General features: G+C 42.6%; 1 protein-coding gene across 2 annotated transcripts in view; it reads left to right on the top strand.

Annotated features, from left to right (window-relative positions):
- hapln1 (hyaluronan and proteoglycan link protein 1) overlaps positions 1–17898 on the top strand; it is a 111873-nt gene that overhangs the window by 56658 nt on the left and 37317 nt on the right. For both annotated transcript variants that reach the window (XM_033017234.1, XM_033017233.1), the window contains exon 2: positions 1255–1398. In XM_033017234.1, the coding sequence (XP_032873125.1) occupies positions 1293–1398 (106 nt within the window). In that variant the 5' untranslated portion in view covers positions 1255–1292. The remainder of the gene's footprint in view (positions 1–1254; positions 1399–17898) is intronic.

The raw sequence follows: 17898 nt of genomic DNA, 5'->3' as shown, positions 1-17898 counted from the left end.
TCTTATACTCAAATCATACCATGATAAGGAAATAACATTCAGTGCAAGGTAAAGCCAGCAAAGTCGGAACGAGGATAGCTCAGGGGTCACCAATGAGGTAGATAGTAGTTCGGGACTGCTCTCTTGTTGTGGTAGGATGATTCAGTTGTCTGATAACAGCTGGGAAGAAACTGCTTTCATTGATGTTCTTTTAGGATATCTTTGCCCCTGAAAAAGTGCGACAACAGATTTGGGTTTAACAATGCTGTAGTCAATGGTGCAGTTTAGTCCATGCAGGATTGCAGCACATGCTCATATGTTCCAAATTATTGCATGTCATTCTCATTTCCACCAGTGTAAGTACTGTGACAAGGGCAGGCTAAATAACCTACAACTGCTTAGAAATATATTTCTAAAACAGAATCAGCCTTATTTCTATGTGATTTTTTCTGTCAATTACATTGCAGTATTCCCTGAAGCATTTGCTAATGCATCAGATATATTTGTGGTGACAATGAGCTGAGATCTAATGGGTCTACATAGCCTGGTTGTGCCATTCTGCTGCATGCAGCTTTGCTGACTGCAGACACGCTACCTGGCACATTCAGTTTGTGCGTCAGCATTCTAGGGTAGAAATTAATGAAAAATCAATCTGTGTGTGTGACTGACTGCAGTGGTTGCACTGTCCACTCTAACCTAGTCTCAACATTATCTTCCTCATTGCTACTCCAAGTGATAGCACTGTTTAAAATGGTGAGTAGACTCCAAGAGTTTTAGTTTCATGTTTCAGTTCTGAAGGATAAAAGTAAAATGCTGCAAAGGGGTTTCTGCAGCTCTGAGGATGTGACTGGTTGAAGTGCTGAACTGATCCTAGCACCCATTCTTCTAACCTTGGACTTTGTATACCAGTCGTAAAATGTATGAAATAGATGTCATTTGAAAATATTTAAGGCATTAACCTAACGAACGCTGTGGACAAGTCTGTTTCTACTTCTCTGTAATAATATCAGTTCTTAATAATGTGGCAACTGTAATTTAAACTGTACTTTAGCTTTTCTTTCTCTGTAATTTGTGTGTGAATTCTGTAAGGAAATTGCTGATGTTACTAAAACTGGATTTTAATAACAATTCATGTTCTATGTTAGTACTTATCCAGTTAAATTTCACTGTGGGTTAATATAAAGATCATTGTGTGTGTTTGACTGCAGCGTGTTCAAGACAATTTGCAGCTGGTGAAATCTCTGCTCATTTATTCAATAACCCAAATTCCTTTAGTTTTTCCCACAGTGAAGTGAATCTCTGCAGTCTCAACGATGACTTCTCTGCTGTTACTTGCTCTGCTGTCCGTCTGCTGGGCTGATTCTCATTTTAACCTGAACTCCACAGACTCAAAATACTTCAGAACGATCTACATTGCAGGTAAGGGCGCTGAGGGCAGGGGGATAACCAATGCCTTTCTTTCGAGAGTATCTATCATTGTATTATACATTAATTCTTGTATTCATTAATTCATGTAAAACTCTGTTTGATTTCACTGATACTGCATTAAAGATTACAGAAAGTAATTTAATAAATACACATTGACATTTAAAGTATTTGAATATATAATAAATGCTATTGATTATACATTATATATGAATTACTATAAAACTTGGATATTATTTTTTATGTTTTTGCTGCATTTGTTCCCAAATATGCCTGATAATTATTCCACATGACTATTTTAAGCAGTTACCAAGCAGAATTCTACAATCCCCGCCTTCACTCTGCATATTATGTTGAATTAGTATAACACTTCCCTTCCTCACAGTAGGCTCTCAGTTTCTTATCAGTTTTGCCAGCTGTTGTTTCTTTGCATGGTGTGAATGTCTCAGATATAATGAAATCTGTGGCCTTGACTCTGTGCAGATCATAGTGCATGTTTCCAACCATGCCAGGTTTTACCAACTCCTTCTATGCGAAGGAAAGTTCAAAGCCAGCCCATCACATCACTCCAAAACATCTTCCACAAAAAAAAATGGGGGTTGCATTGAAGTGAGCAAGCATGGCGGCCATTTTGCAAGCGTCTTGAAATGAAAAAGGGGCCTGCATGACTAAAGAACTTGGCTTTTGCTAAGAGGTGAACCTATCCTTAAATAATTCCTTATTCCTCTGTAATTTGTGGTCTATGACCATTAATGTTCCCCAGGATCAGTGGAATAATCAAGATCTTGACTTGACAGATCCAATGGATGCTTTCACAAATAGTGCAGTTCTGCTGTGAATTCCTATCTTAGATAACCTGCTCAACTCTTCCAGTTTCTGATATTATGTAGATAGCACAATTTAAATATCACAATTGATAAGGCATAATTATAGAACTGCTAACCTGAATTTGTTCATTTCTTGTAATCGGACATCTGTAAATATTGTGTTGAATTCCATTGGCTAAAAACCACACAAGCAATGTCAGAAGCCTTCTCGATAATCGTGAAAATAGCAAACTTGGTTTTACCTTGCTAACTTTAAGAAACAAGATGGATTTGCCTTGCTGTGGGAACAGTTACTGTTCACTAAGTAGCCCGTAGTAATATTACAGAGTGCTCACAATTATGGTGCCGTCACCATCAAACTACCCACCCAAACTTCCCCCATCATTTTACTTGAATAAGAATTGACTCTACATTAGCTATATTCTGCTTTTTGATCGAGTAACCAAGATGTATATATAGCTAATGAGATGACAGAGAAAAATGAAGATGGAGTTAAAAAATAGGGAAATGAGGCTGCAACTGAACAGTGCATTGGAGGGACCACATGTGGGATACTGTCTACAATTTTAATTCACTTACTGACAAAAGAATGAAGTATTTGCTCTGGAGAGAATTCAGAGATTGATTCCTGGCATGAAAGTGTTTCCTTATGACGAATGACTAAGGAAGCTGAATAAGAATGGTGTTCTCATTGAAATATATTGGCTTTTCGTGGGGCTTGACAAAGTGAATGCTAATATGATATTTCTCTTCATAAAAGAATAGAATCAAATAGCATTGCTTTGAATATGCCGGCATATTGTCAAAAGTCTTAGAAAGAGTTCTGCTGCATAGAATAAATGAGTTTGTTAACTCCACAGATAACCAGTTTGGCTTTAAAGCTAAACATGGCACTGACTTATGCATATATGCCCTAAAGGAGATTGTAAACAAATATAGAGGCAAAAACTCTTCAATCCTTATGTGCTTTATTGATGCTGCCAAAGCCTTTGACCGTGTTAATCACAGAAAGCTGTTTGGTAAAATGAGTCAAAGAGGGGTGACTGAATACATTGTTAGAATTCTGGCCTACTGGTATGCCCACCAGACTATGCAAATAAAATGGGGCAATAGGGTCTCAGCCCCATTTGGGGTTAGCAATGGTGTTAGACAAGGGGGAATTTTGTCCCCAGTCCTTTTTAATCTATATATTGATGATCTGTCTGAACAACTGAAAGCCTGCAACACTGGGTGCGTGATTGGTAATATTTTAGTGAACCATATTATGTATGCAGATGATCTTGTGGTCTTTAGTCCATCTAGTGCTGGTCTCCAGCAGCTCCTTACTATATGTTCCGTGTATGGTGTGGAACATGACATTAAATATAATGCTAGTAAGAGTGCTGTTATGGTCTGTAGAACCAAAGAGGATAAATGCCTAAAATATCCTGTTTTTAAATTGTCTGACAACAATCTTAGTGTCTGTAATAAGATAAAATATCTAGGGCATATTATTACAGAACAAATGACAGACGATGAGGATATTTATAGGCAACGACGCATGCTGTATGTACAGGCGAATATTCTCTTGTGTAAATTTGGTGCGTGTGCAGATGTGGTGAAGATGTCGCTATTTAGAGCATACTGCACACCACTCTACACTGCGCACCTGTGGTCGAACTATTTAAAGACAAGTATGCAGAGACTAAAGGTGGCATATAACGATGCCATGAGAACACTGCTAAGGCAACCTAGATGGTGTAGTGCCAGTAATATGTTTGTGGCTGCAGGAGTCAGTACTTTAGAAGCTATAACCATATAACCATATAACAATTACAGCACGGAAACAGGCCATCTCGGCCCTACAAGTCCGCGCCGAACAATTTTTTTCCCTTAGTCCCACCTGCCTGCACTCATACCATAACCCTCCATTCCCTTCTCATCCATATGCCTATCCAATTTATTCTTAAATGATACCAACGAACCTGCCACCACCACTTCCACTGGAAGCTCATTCCACACCGCTACCACTCTCTGAGTAAAGAAGTTCCCCCTCATGTTACCCCTAAACTTCTGTCCCTTAATTCTGAAGTCATGTCCTCTTGTTTGAATCTTCCCTATTCTCAAAGGGAAAAGCTTGATCACATCAACTCTGTCTATCCCTCTCATCATCTTAAAGACCTCTATCAAGTCCCCCCTTAACCTTCTGCGCTCCAAAGAATAAAGACCTAACTTATTCAACCTATCTCTGTAACTTAGTTATCCTAAGACATCACTTGTATAAATTCATTTGCAGGATAAATGACTCTAAAAATGTGCTTATTGTGGCCTTGACAAACATAAAGGTTAGCACCACACGCTACGAATCCCAGCTGTGGAGACACTGGTATCGTTGTCTCGTTGTAGGACATTGATCATCTTTTAATCTGGATTTTTAACTTAAGTATTGTGGGTTTTTGTTAAATATAAATGATGATGTTTTTATGTGATATACCATGATTTTATATATATTTATGATATCTGATATGCAATGCATTTTTAATGTAATGTTGCCCCTTGTCTGGACCTTGCATTTGTAATAAAGTTTAGTATTATTATTATTATTATTTGAAGCAGAAGTCATTGTTCTGAAGCAAAATAAAGAAAAAAGGATATTTTTTATCCACAAGACCCTTCGGAATTCTGTACACCAGGGGGTTGTAGAGGCGGAATCATTGAATTTATTCATGGCTGGTTTGGGAGAGACTTTCGGAAATCATCGGAATCAAGCAGGAAAAGTTGAAGCTAAGATCAATCAACCTCATTATTTTTATATTACGGAGAATCCTCGAGAGGCTATATGATCTGCATATTTCTTATGCTCTTACATTGCAGTATTAGCATCTGACTGGTGATTCTATCACAGTTATCACTCCATTCAGCTCATGAACATTGAAGTGGCAATACCTCAAAATGCTACAAGAACAGCATTTTCAACCAGATAGATGAATAGCCCCTGCCATCTCCTAGAGGGAGACTTGTAGCGTTTCCAGTCTCTAGATGGTGCAAGCAGTAATTGTAAAAGGACTCACCTAGAAACATAGAAACATAGAAAATAGGTGCAGGAGTAGGCCATTCGGCCCTTCGAGCCATTCGATATGATCATGGCTGATCATCCAACTCAGTATCCTGTACCTGCCTTCTCTCCATACCCCCTGATCCCTTTAGCCACAAGGGCCACATCTAACTCCCTCTTAAATATAGCCAATGAACTGGCCTCAACTACTTTATGTGGCAGAGAAATCCAGAGGTTCACCACTCTGTGTGAAAAATGTTTTTCTCATCTCAGTCCTAAAAGATTTCCCCCTTATCCTTAAACTGTGACCCCTTGTTCTGGACTTCCCCAACATCGGGAACAATCTTCCTGCATCTAGCCTGTCCAACCCCTTAAGAATTTTGTACGTTTCTATAAGATACCCCCTCAATCTTCTAAATTCTAGCGAGTACAAGCCGAGTCTATCCAGTCTTTCTTCATATGAAAGTCCTGACATCTCAGGAATCAGTCTGGTGAACCTTCTCTGCACTCCCTCTACGGCAAGAATGTCTTTCCTCAGATTAGGAGACCAAAACTGTACGCAATACTCCAGGTGTGGTCTCACCAAGACCCTGTACAACTGCAGTAGAACCTCCCTGCTCCTATACTCAAATCCTATGACGCTATCAGCATCTTTAACTCCCCCCTGTGTGTGCGGTGCCAAGGAGAGAAATTTGCTTGTCAACTACCACTAAATGCGTCAACTATCTTCTGCAGAAGCTTATTTTGTCATGATTACGCATGCAGTTTTGGCCAGATGCAAAAGGTTATTGATAATTTGAGGAAGGACATTCTTGCTATTGAGGTTCATCAGGTTAATTCCCGGGATGGCGTCTCTGACATATGATGAAAGAATGGTTCGACTGGGCTTATATTCATTGGAATTTAGAAGGATGAGAGGGGTTGTTATAGAAACATGTAAAATTCTTAAGGGATTGGACAGGCTAGATGCAGGAAAAATGTTCCCCATGTTGGGGGAGTCCAGAACCAGGGGTCAGAGTTTAAGAATAAGGGGTAGGCCATTTAGCACTGAGATGAGGAAAAACTTTTTCAGCCAGAGTTGTGAATCTGTGGAATTCTCTGCCACAGAAGAGAATTCTGTAAATTGGAGGCCGATTCATTGGATGTTTTCAAGAGAGAGTTGGGGCTGTCCCACTGCGGCGACCTAATCTGTGAGTTTAGAAGAGTTTGCTCTCGCCACCAACTTGCAGCATGGTCGACACGTGGTCCTAGGAGGTCACTGTAACCCTCCTTTATGCTCGAGGGAAGTTCCCACATACTCGCGGCCTCAGTTTGGTCGAGGAAAGTTTTTCTGCATGTTGAAAAATTTTCAGCGAGTAAAAATTTAGTCTGCATGGTTCTTTTGAACTCGTAGTGCAGTGTTAGTGGTGTCGCCATGTAGTTATAGGCAGTCGAGGTAGCCGTAGGCAATCTCCTTTGCTGACCAGGCATTTTAATTGGCTCATTGGAGTTTTCAGTAGCAAGGAAAACCGACCGGTAGGTAAAACGCCCGCTAAACTTTAATAAACGTTGTCTGTCTTCTTAAAAGTGTCTCCACTCCTTCTCTCCCCTTCTCCCCCCTTCTCTCCCCTTCTCTCCCCTTCTCTCCCCCCCCCCCCCCCCGCGCTCTCTAAAGGACTTACCGTACACTGTGCAGCCGTCTTTTACGTTCCTGTTCATCGCGGGTGTGAATTTCAGACAGCGCTCCTCCACTTTCCCTGGCCTCTGCCTTTGCGATGTGTGTGTGTGTGTGTGGTGTGTGTGTGTGTGTGTGTGTGTGTGTGTGTGTGTGTGTGTGTGTGTGTGTGTGTGTGTGTGTGTGTGTGTGTGTGTGTGTGAGTGCGTGCGTGCGTGCGTGTGTGTGCGTGTGTGTGCGGTCGGTCGATCCACCTCGCGGTTTCATCGCTGACGGTCGATCCAGCTCGAGGTTTTCCAGGCGAGTGCCCTCGAGCTTGAAGGTCGAAGACAGTCGCTGTAAAGTCGCGTCAGTGGGACAGGCCCTTTAGATTTAGCTCTTAGGGCTAACAGAATCAAGGGATATGGGAAAAAAGCAGGAACGGGGTACTGATTTTGGATGATCACCAGCCATGATCATATTGAATGGCGATGCTGGCTCGAAGGGCCAAATGGCCTACTGCTGCACCTGTTTCTATGTTTCTATGATTAGTTACGTGGGCAAATCCTCAAGTTACGGCCATTCCGGTTATGGAAACTCGTCCTCTGTAGAACTCACAAATCACGACCAAAAATTTGAGATACAAAATAAAAACTTGTTCTCATGGAATCTGCGTGAAAGAAAAGGGAAATAAATCAACATAAAATGTATTTACTTTCATCTGGCAATACTTGACGCGTGGGCAGTTGATCTGACTTTGCCTTATGGAAAATCGCAATGCAGCCCATTTTCTAGGAACTTTTCTAGGACTTCTCCTTGACTCGGGGTCACCCGTACATCCACCGACACACACAGACATCACCCGATGGCTTATATTAACAATGGACAATCCAGCCCTTCTGTATTCAGGTGGATTGTGAGCTCATGAATTCCCAGCAGCTCACATAACAGATTTGTTCTGAGTCTGTTCAGTTAAAGTGGAAGAGTGGCATTACTAGAACAACACTTGCGGCACACAAGTGGCAGGAGTAGATTTAGTCCATTCGGCCCATCGAGTCTACTTCACCATTCAATTATGACTGATCACTGCCTCCTAATCCCATTCTGCTGCCTTCTCCCCATAACCCTTGACACCAGTTCTAATCAAGAATTTGTCTATCTCTGCCTTAAAAATATCCACAGACTTGGCCTCCACAGCCCTCTGTGGCAATGAGTTCCACAGGTTAACTACCCTCTGACTAAAGAAATTCCTCCTCACCTCCTTTCTAAAAGACTGCCCTTTAATTCTGAGGCTGTGACCTCTGGTCCAAGACTTTTCCACCAGTGGAAACATCCTTTCCACATCCACTCTATCTATACCTTTCATTATTCTGTAAATTTCTGTATTAATTCTGTATACTTATCCTGTACACAACTGTTACTATATTCCTGCTGAAATGATCTAGGGAACATGTACATGTGCGTAAATCTGAGGTGCTGCACTTTGAGAGGCCAAATGTAAGGCGGATATTACAGTTAATGGCAAGACCCTTAATAGCATTGATGTACTTGTGGTGCATATTTTCCTGCAAGTGTTAACACATGCAGATTGAGTGGTAAAGAAGGTGAATGGTATGTTTGGCCTCATCAGTCGGGGCATTGAGTATAAAAATCAGCTGTATAAAACTTTGGTGAGGCCAAATTTGGAGATGCAATTTTCACCCCATTACAGGAGAAATGTGAAGGATTTGGAGCTGGTGTATGAGGTTTACCAGAATGCTGTCTGTATTAGTAGGTGTTAGCTGCAAGAGATTGCATTTGTGAAGCATTAGTTCAGAATTTGGATGTGCCAGACAACGAAGGTACGCAAAATAAAAGCTTACAAGGATTATCCGGTACATTCATTTTGTTTTGTCCTTGAATTGTGAGCTCTTTATTGGACAGCGCAACAGAAAGCCATAAAGACATGCCGTTCTCAAGTGTAGCAGGCGATTCTCATTTAATGATCAGCAGTCTTTACAAAAAATATTATATAATCCGGGTACATAATTCTGAAATGCTGCTAAATTTTCTACATGAAATAAAAGTATAATATATGACTTTTCAGTCTTAACAAAAGCTATTCCACATGAAAAAAGGAAGTGAACTCACATTTGAGTAACTCAGCAGGTTCTGCATGACCTGCTGAGTTACTTCAGAACTCTGTGTCCTTTTATATAAACCAGCATCTGCAGTTCCTTGTTTCTGCGTTTTCACTGTCGCATTTATCCTTGGTTGCCAAAAATATCCTATTCCTGCAATTCCCCTGAATAATATCCATCGGTCTTCACACCATGCTTCCTGATGGCCAAGACATACACATCCTTTGCTATGCCCTACACAATTCTCTCCTTGAAACTAAACAATAAAATGCTGGATGAACTCAATGAGTCAGGCAGCATCTTTGGAGGCAATGGGATAATGACTGAGGTTCCATGTCAAGACCCTGCATCAAGGCTGTGTGATTCACCTCTTGGAGATCTTTTGGAGAATTTACAAGATTGAGGGGGGATCTTATAGAAACTTACAAAATTCTTAAGGGGTTAGACAGGCTAGATGCAGGAAGATTGTTCCCGATGTTGGGGAAGTCCAGAACAAGGGGGTCACAGTTTAAGGATAAAGGGGAAATCTTTTAGGACCAAGATGAGGAAAACATTTTTCACACAGAGAGTGGTGAATCTCTGGAATTCTCTGCCACAGAAGGTAGTTGAGGCCAGTTCATTGGCTATATTTAAGAGGGAGTTAGATGTGGCCCTTGTGGCTAAAGGGATCAGGGGGTATGGAGAGAAGGCAGGTACAGGATACTGAGTTGGATGATCAGCCATGATCATATTGAATGGCGGTGCAGGCTCGAAGGGCCGAATGGCCTACTCCTGCACCTATTTTCTATGTTTCTATGTTTCTACTGGTGTGTTTAAATCTTGTCACTTCCCCCAGGGTAACATTATGAAAGAAATATCTTCACCACAAGGCCTGCAGTGGTTTAAGGAGATAGCTCACTGATTGCTCCCTGTGTGCAATCTGAGACTAAATGCTGGTCTTGCTATCATCCCACAAATGGTTTGGAAACCCGTCCTTCTCTAAACTCCCTATTCCTTCATGCCAGAAGGTATTTACTCGACCAACGATGCCCCCAATAGAATGAATTAATTAATTAATTAATAAGTTTATTGGCCAAGTATTCACATACAAGGAATTTGCCTTGGTGCTCCGCCCACAAGTGACAACATGACATACAGTGAGAGTTAGGAATGACACATAAAACATTAAACATTAATAATAAAATATTATTGATTAAACATGTGAATTAAATAAAATACCAGAGCAAAAGGAGGCTACAGATATTTGGGAATTGAGTAGAGGAACTACTCGTGGATAAAAGCTGTTGTTATGTCTGGCTGTGGCAGCTTTGACAGTCCGGAGTCGCCTTCCAGAGGGAAGTGATTCAAAGAGTTTGTGGCCAGGGTAAGAGGGGTCAGAGATGATCTTGCCCGCTCGCTCCCTGGCCCTTGCAGTGTACATTTCATCAATGGAGGGAAGGTTGCAGCCAATAACCTTCTCAGCTGATCGGACAATTCGCTGCAGCCTCCAGGTGTCGGGCTTGGTGGCTGAGCCAAACCAGACCATGATGGAGAAGGTGAGGACAGACTCTACGATGGCCGTGTAGAATTGGACCATCATTGCCTGTGGCAGATTGTGCTTCCTCAGCTGCCGCAGGAAGTACATCCTCTGTTGGGCCTTTTTGACCGTGGAGTCGATGGTAGCCCCCCACTTGAGGTCCTTGGAGATGATGGTTCCCAGGAACTTAAAACACTCCACAGATGTGACTGTGGTGTTGTTGATGGTGAGTGGGGTGAGGGGAGGGGGAGCTCTCCAAAAGTCTACAATCAATTCCACTGTCTTAAGAGCATTGAGCTCCAGGTTGTTGCTGGTGCACCAGGACGCCAGATGTGACACTTCCTGTCTGTAGGCAGATTCCTCCCCATCCTGGATCAGTCCAATCAGGGTTGTGTCGTCCGCAAACTTGAGAAGCTTGACAGAGGTGTCTGTGGAGGTGCAGTCGTTGGAGTAGAGAGAGTAAAGGAGAGGGGAGTGTACGCAGCCTTGCGGTGCTCCTATGCTGAGCGTTTGCGGGTCCGAGATGTGCTTTCCCAGCCTCACATGCTGCTTCCTGTCTGTCAGGAAGCTGGTGATCCACCGACAGAGGGGTTCAGGCACAGTCAACTCGGAAAGTTCGGAGTGTAGTAGCCCTGGCACAATGGTGTTGAATGCAGAGCTAAAATCAACAAACAATATCCTTGCATAGGTCCCCTGGCGGTCTAGGTGCATATAAAGACAACATATGAGGGCACACAAATAAGTGGCATAATGATAGATCAGCGGTTGGTGCCGTGTAGGAAGGAACTGCGGATGCTGGTTTAGCCACAAAAAGCTGGAGTAACTCAGCGGGTCAGACAGCATCTCATAGAAGAATAGAAACATAGAAACATAGAAAATAGGTGCAGGAGTAGGCCATTCGGCCCTTCGAGCCTGCACCGCCATTCAATATGATCATGGCTGATCATCCAACTCAGTATCCTGTACCTGCCTTCTCTCCATACCCCCTGATCCCTTTAGCCACAAGGGCCACATCTAACTCCCTCTTAAATAGAGCCAATGAACTGGCCTCAACTACCTTCTGTGGCAGAGGAATTCCAGAGATTCACCACTTTCTGTGTGAAAAATGTTTTTCTCATCTCGGTCCTAAAAGATTTTCCCCTTATCCTTAAACTGTGACCCCTTGTTCTGGAGAACAAGGAATAGGTCGATTCGGGTCAAGACCCTTCTTCAGATTGGTACTGTATTGATTTAAATAATACACTGGACACTTTAATGAGTTATCTGCTCATTTCCCCTTCATGATGCATGTGGCACAGCAGTAAAGCAACTTCAAGTTCTAGTCCAATTAATTACACTATGCTGAAGACCCGTGTGTTTTTGTTGGCTGGGAGATTTACTGTGGAGTTTCCCTAGATTGGGGCTGTTCAATATGATTAATATTCCTCTGCAGTTGCTCCCAAGTCGATACTGGGCTGGTCTGTGATCGTGCAGTGAAGGGTGCATTTTAGAAAAGTCCTTTGTCATTATTTATACCAATCTTAAAACCTCAAAATTCTACCGAGCTTTTGGTGGTTTTCTGGCATAATTCCAGCAGAACACCCGGGAAAACAGCTGAAAATGACAATGCAATGGAAGATCAGTAGAATTTGTGTGTGGTTTCAGGGCCTGCATTGAGGAAAGATCTTCTCTTTGCTGCATTCTCATTTGCATAAAGACATCTCCATAGCAGTGACTATCTTTCCTTGTCAGTTCTATTTCCTGTTCTCTATTACTCACTAAATTATCATATATGCTTTCGAGTTATGCAGAGTCCAACATTTGCAATGTCAGCATAAAACATCCCTTTTATAACTATACCTTTGTTCTGTATCTACCAATGTTGATAGTGGATTGTAACAATAGTGGTTAAACATTGTCACTGATGGTTTCTCTTCCTGGTCTCCAAAATTGCAGTTGCATAACAGGGAATTGTTATTAAAGCACAGCAATGCCCCATAACATAACCAATAACCAATAAAGAAAAACCCTGCCTGAATGTCTTTCTTATCCCAAAAAGTCATTTTTAATCCCGATATGCCTGGACAGCTCTATTGTGCCAACCCCTGCAAATCATTGTCATACAATTATGGCGGCAGCAGTATAGTTGTTGCCTTACAGCGCCAGAGACCCGAGTTCGAACCTGACTATTGGTGCAGTCTGTACGAAGTTTGTGCTTTCTCCCCTGTGACTGCGTGGATTTGCTCCGGGATCTCCGGTTTCTTCCCACGCTCTAAAGACATGCAGGTTCGTAAGTTAATTGGCTTGGTACAATCGTAAACGGTGTCCTTAGTGTGTGTAGGATAGTATAAGTGTGCAGGGATCACTAGTCAGCACATACTCATTGGGCCGAAGGACCCATTTTCACTCTGTATCTCCAAAACTAAAACTAAATTGTAGGGTGAATTATCTTAGTATGTCCTCTGTCCCATCATTACAACTTTAACAGGGATTTTGCAGAAATATTTGGCCTCACACGTTTTCTTTTCCCTTTCACACGAGTGACTGCATCATGGCAGGCTACGGTTATAGACTATCAGAGGTAAGTGAGCTTTATCCGTGAATGGACACAGTGAAGGTTGTACAGTCATAGGGAGCGGTAGATTTCAATCATATTCTACTTTTGCCCAACATTCTCATTTGTTCCACCTGTTCCAAATCGAATATTGGAGCAACCAAGGGCAGGAGCACTTGCTGACAGGTTCTTACCTGAATCAAGGTGACTGAATTGATTTGCAGAGTCCCATTGATAACCCATCACTATCCTAGCAACCACCCTATTCATGGATGTTTGAGTGCTTCATGAGGCAGAAGAGGAACAATCCATGGCATTTTGAATGTAGAAAACATAGAAACATAGAAAATAGGTGCAGGAGTAGGCCATTCGGCCCTTCGAGCCTGCACCGCCAGTCAATATGATCATGGCTGATCATCGAACTCAGTATCCTGTACCTGCCTTCTCTCCATACCCCCTGATCCCTTTAGCCACAAGGGCCACATCTAACTCCCTCTTAAATCCAGTCAATGAACTGTGGCCTCAACCACCTCTGTTACAGCTTATGCCTTGTAAAATAAGATAGGGTATGTCCTCTTAAGATCAAGACCATCAAAATTATTTATTCACTTATAACTAACAGTTTAGTTTAATTTATTGTCACATGTACAGTACAGGAGCAGTGAAAAGCTTTTTGTTGCATGCTATCCAGTCAGCAGAAAGACTGTACATGATTACAATCCAAGTCGTCCACAATGTACAGGAACAGGATAAAAGGAATATCATACAGATAAAGTCCAGTAAAGTGCGATTAAAGATAGTCCGAGGGTCTCCAATAAGATAGATGGCAGCTCAATGCAAGATAAAATGAATGGTACAATGAAATGGGAACCTAACAGCCAAAGCAGTGATACTTCCCCTTTTCATCCAATAACAGTCACTCAATGGACATGTCCTCAGTGGCAAGTGGAAAATGATCATATACTTTACCACAGCCTTGCTTCACCTGTCCATTTCCTCCCCAGACGTTGCCTGATCTGCCGAGTTCCTCCTGCACCTTTGCTCAAGATGCCAGCATCTGCAGTCTCTTGTGGCTTCTTAAAGATTCTTATCTTGACAGTTCTCATCAATGGATCCCTGGAGAAAAGGAATCCTTCAAAGGAAGGATCTCAACCCGAAACATCAGCTATTCCTTTTCTCCAGCCACGCTGCCTGTCCCGCCTGAGTTACTCCAGCATTTTGTGTCTATCTTCGGTGTAAACCAGCATCTGCAGTTCCTTCCTACACACAGGGCGACACGGTGGCACAGCGGTAGAGTTGCTGCCTTACAGCGCTTGCAGTGCCAGAGACCCGGGTTCAATCCCGACCATGGGTGCTATATGTACGGGGTTTGTGCGTTCTCTCCGTGACCTGCGTGGGTTTGTCTCCGAGATCTCCGGTTTCCTCCCACACTCCAAAGACGTACAGGTATGTAGGTTAATTGGCTTGGTGTCTGTGTAAATTATCCCTAGTGTGTGTAGGATAGTGCTAATGTGTGCGGGGATCGCCTGTCGGCCCGGACTCGCAGGGCCGAAGGGCCTGTTTACGCGCAGTATCTCTTAACTAAACTAAACTAAACTAAATAGTTCTGGATACTCATTGAATGAATGGGATATAGGCAGGCATTCCAAGTGCATAGTGCATGTTGCCCCTATCATAGAGGGCTTAGTATGTCAAACACCAGATACATGATACACGTCCTTAATGCACACTATAAAAACTACTTGGAATTGCTGAGCTACAGTGAAAAGATTTTGTTGCGTGCTAACTAGCCAGTGGAAAGACGATACATGATTCCAATCGAGCCATTCACAGAGTACAGCCTGGTTTACCCTACTACTCATTGACTATTGCTAACAGCATTAATGTTTTTTCCATCAGTCTCATTGAGTACCTTAGATATACACAATTTAAACCAGCATCTGCAGTTCTTCCCTACACTCATTACCTTCACAGTTTCCTGTTGCAACCGTGAGTTAATAAATGAACTTGCTGCCACAGGAGTTAAACATTTGCCACATCTTAATAATAATGGATGGGATTTATATAGCGCCTTTCTAATACTCAAGGCGCTTTACATCGCATTATTCATTCACTCCTCAGTCACACTCGGTGGTGGTAAGCTACTTCTGTAGCCACAGCTGCCCTGGGGCAGACTGACGGAAGCGTGGCTGCCAATCTGCGCCTACGGCCCCTCCGACCACCACCAATCACTCACACACATTCACACACAGGCAAAGGTGGGTGAAGTGTCTTGCCCAAGGACACAACGACAGTATGCACTCCAAGCGGGATTCGAACCGGCCACCTTCTGGTCGCCAGCCGAACACTTAGCCCATTGTGCCATCTGTCGTCCCATCATCTTAACCAATAGGCATTATCAATTGTCAGGCATTATAAAGGAAACTTTATTTGCATATTGTGGTGTGGAGTCTGCCAGCAAGAGAGAGCAGGGAAGCAACCCATGCAAATGCCACCAGCTGCGAGTTTCCTTCCAGTTATTAACCCATTATTTCCAGAATTACAACATAACAAATAACAGCAGGAGTGGGCCGTTCAGGGTTTATGCCTGATCTGCCATTTAATGAGATGATGGCTGACCTTTCACCTCAGTGGCACTTTCCTACATTCATCTCATATTCTTCAATTGCTTTAATATCTCAACATTTATCGACCTCTGTCTGGAGCCATTTAGCAGAGGCCGTGATGTTGGCAGCTACTGTAACAGATGTACTGATGATATAGACAAAGCATCTTCTTCATGGGATCAGTTTATTATAGTAAGTGTGGTGAACTCTTGCATGTACAGATTACACTGCCAGCCTTGACAACTAATGTTTTGCTAGTGGGTATCTGCCTATGATCTCCTTTTCCTCCACCTATTCACTATTCCATTTACCATTCTCGACATCAAATGAGCGCAAATTGAAGATAAACCATGCGTCTTTTTTCCCGTGAATGACTGGCGGGGTTTTAGCCTTATTTTCTTTATTTTACTCAAAATAGGATATGGGTATCATTGACAAGGCCAGTATTTACTGTTCAATGACAAGTGCCCTTTCGAAGATGATGAGACTTTCTTGAACTACTGCAGTCCTTCTGGTGAAGGTCCTTCCTCAGTGATGTTGGGAGGGGAGGATGTGGACCCTGTGAAATTGAAGGACGTGTGATATATTTTCAAGTCAGGACAGTATGAAACCTGTAGTGGAAGCTGCAGGTACTGTTGTTTCCATCTGCCTGTTCTTAATGGTAAGGGCTTTGAGTTTGAGAACGTTTATCGAAAGAGCAAAGGTGGGTAACTGCAGTGTATTTGTAGATGGTTCACAATATAGACAGCATGTATGAGTGGTGGGGTGGATGAATGTTTAGCATGGTGGATGGGGTACCAATCAGATGCACTGATTGGTACCCCATTGGTACCCCAGTCTGAAGAAAGGTTTTGGCCCGAAACATTGCCTATTTCCTTCGCTCCATAGATGCTGCTGCACCCAAGTCCAAGTTCAAGTTCAAGTCCCTGTATAGGACAATGAAATTCTTGCTTTGCATAAGCACACAGAAAATAGTAGGCATTTACTACAAAACAGATAAATGTGTCCATATACCATGATATAAATATATACACACATGAATAAATAAACTGGTAGTGCAAATAACATAAAGTGGTTGCTAATAATCAGAGTTTTGTCCGAGCCAGGTTTAATAGCCTGATGGCTGAGGGGAAGTAGCTATTCCTGAACCTGGTTGTTGCAGTCTTCAGGCTCCTGTACCTTCTACCTGAAGGTAGCAGGGAGATGAGTGTGTGGCCAGGATGGTGTGGGTCTTTGATGATACTGTGTGGGTCTTTGATGATACGGTGTGGGTCTTTGATGATACGCTGAGTTTCTCCAGCACTTTTGCCTACCTTCGATTTTCCAGCATCTGCAGTTCCTTCTTAAATACCAATCAAATGGAATGCCTTGTCTTGGATGAGTACAAGCTTCATAAGTGTTAATGGAGCTCAACCTATCAAGGCAAGTGGGGCATGTTCCGTTACATTCCTGCCTTGTGCCTTGAGATGGAAATGTGGAACCATGGGGCATCAGAAAGTGAATTACTTGCCACAGGTTACCCGGCATCTAACCTGCTCTGTATCCACAGTATTTATGTTGCTGGTCCAGTTGAGTTTCTAGTCTATGGTGGCACCCAGGGATTTTAATTTTAGAGGGCTTAGCAATGTCGATGCCATTTGGTATCAAAAGTAGCTCGTCTGATTCATCTTGGAGATAGTCATCATCTGGAAATTCTGTATCAAAAATGTTGCTTTCTACTCATCAGCTCATGTGTAAATCTTGTCCATGATCTTGCTGCCTGGAGGCATGGATTGCTTCATTTGATGAGGAGTTACGAAAGGAATTCCCATTTCAGACCTTATGAAGGAAGGAGCATGAGATGATTGTCCCTTGGACACTGCAGTGTTGGGATGATTTAACTTTGACACCAATTTTCTTGGTGTGATGTTTGATTCTAAACATTGGAATGTATTCCCCTTGACACTCATTGACAAGTTTTACCAGGGTTTCTTATTGGTGCAACCTGTGAAATGCTGCCTCCATGCCAGTTCTGAACATGGTCCAGAGTATACCGATTGAGTAGTGATCATCCAAATGAGATTGGTCTTGCTTTTAGAGAAGGTTTTTCCCCCCCGCTATTTGGGTAACTGCTGGTGTTGAAACTATACTGGAACAGCGGGAGGCATGACTATTTCTGGGGTGTGGATCTTCAGAATCTAATGAAGGGCACATTTTTCACCATGCATGGAACAAGCTACCAGACG

The sequence above is a fragment of the Amblyraja radiata genome, chromosome 3 (genome assembly GCF_010909765.2).
Source record: "Amblyraja radiata isolate CabotCenter1 chromosome 3, sAmbRad1.1.pri, whole genome shotgun sequence".
NCBI classification, from domain to species: Eukaryota; Metazoa; Chordata; class Chondrichthyes; order Rajiformes; family Rajidae; genus Amblyraja; species Amblyraja radiata.
This window is presented reverse-complemented; position numbering and strand designations above follow the sequence as displayed.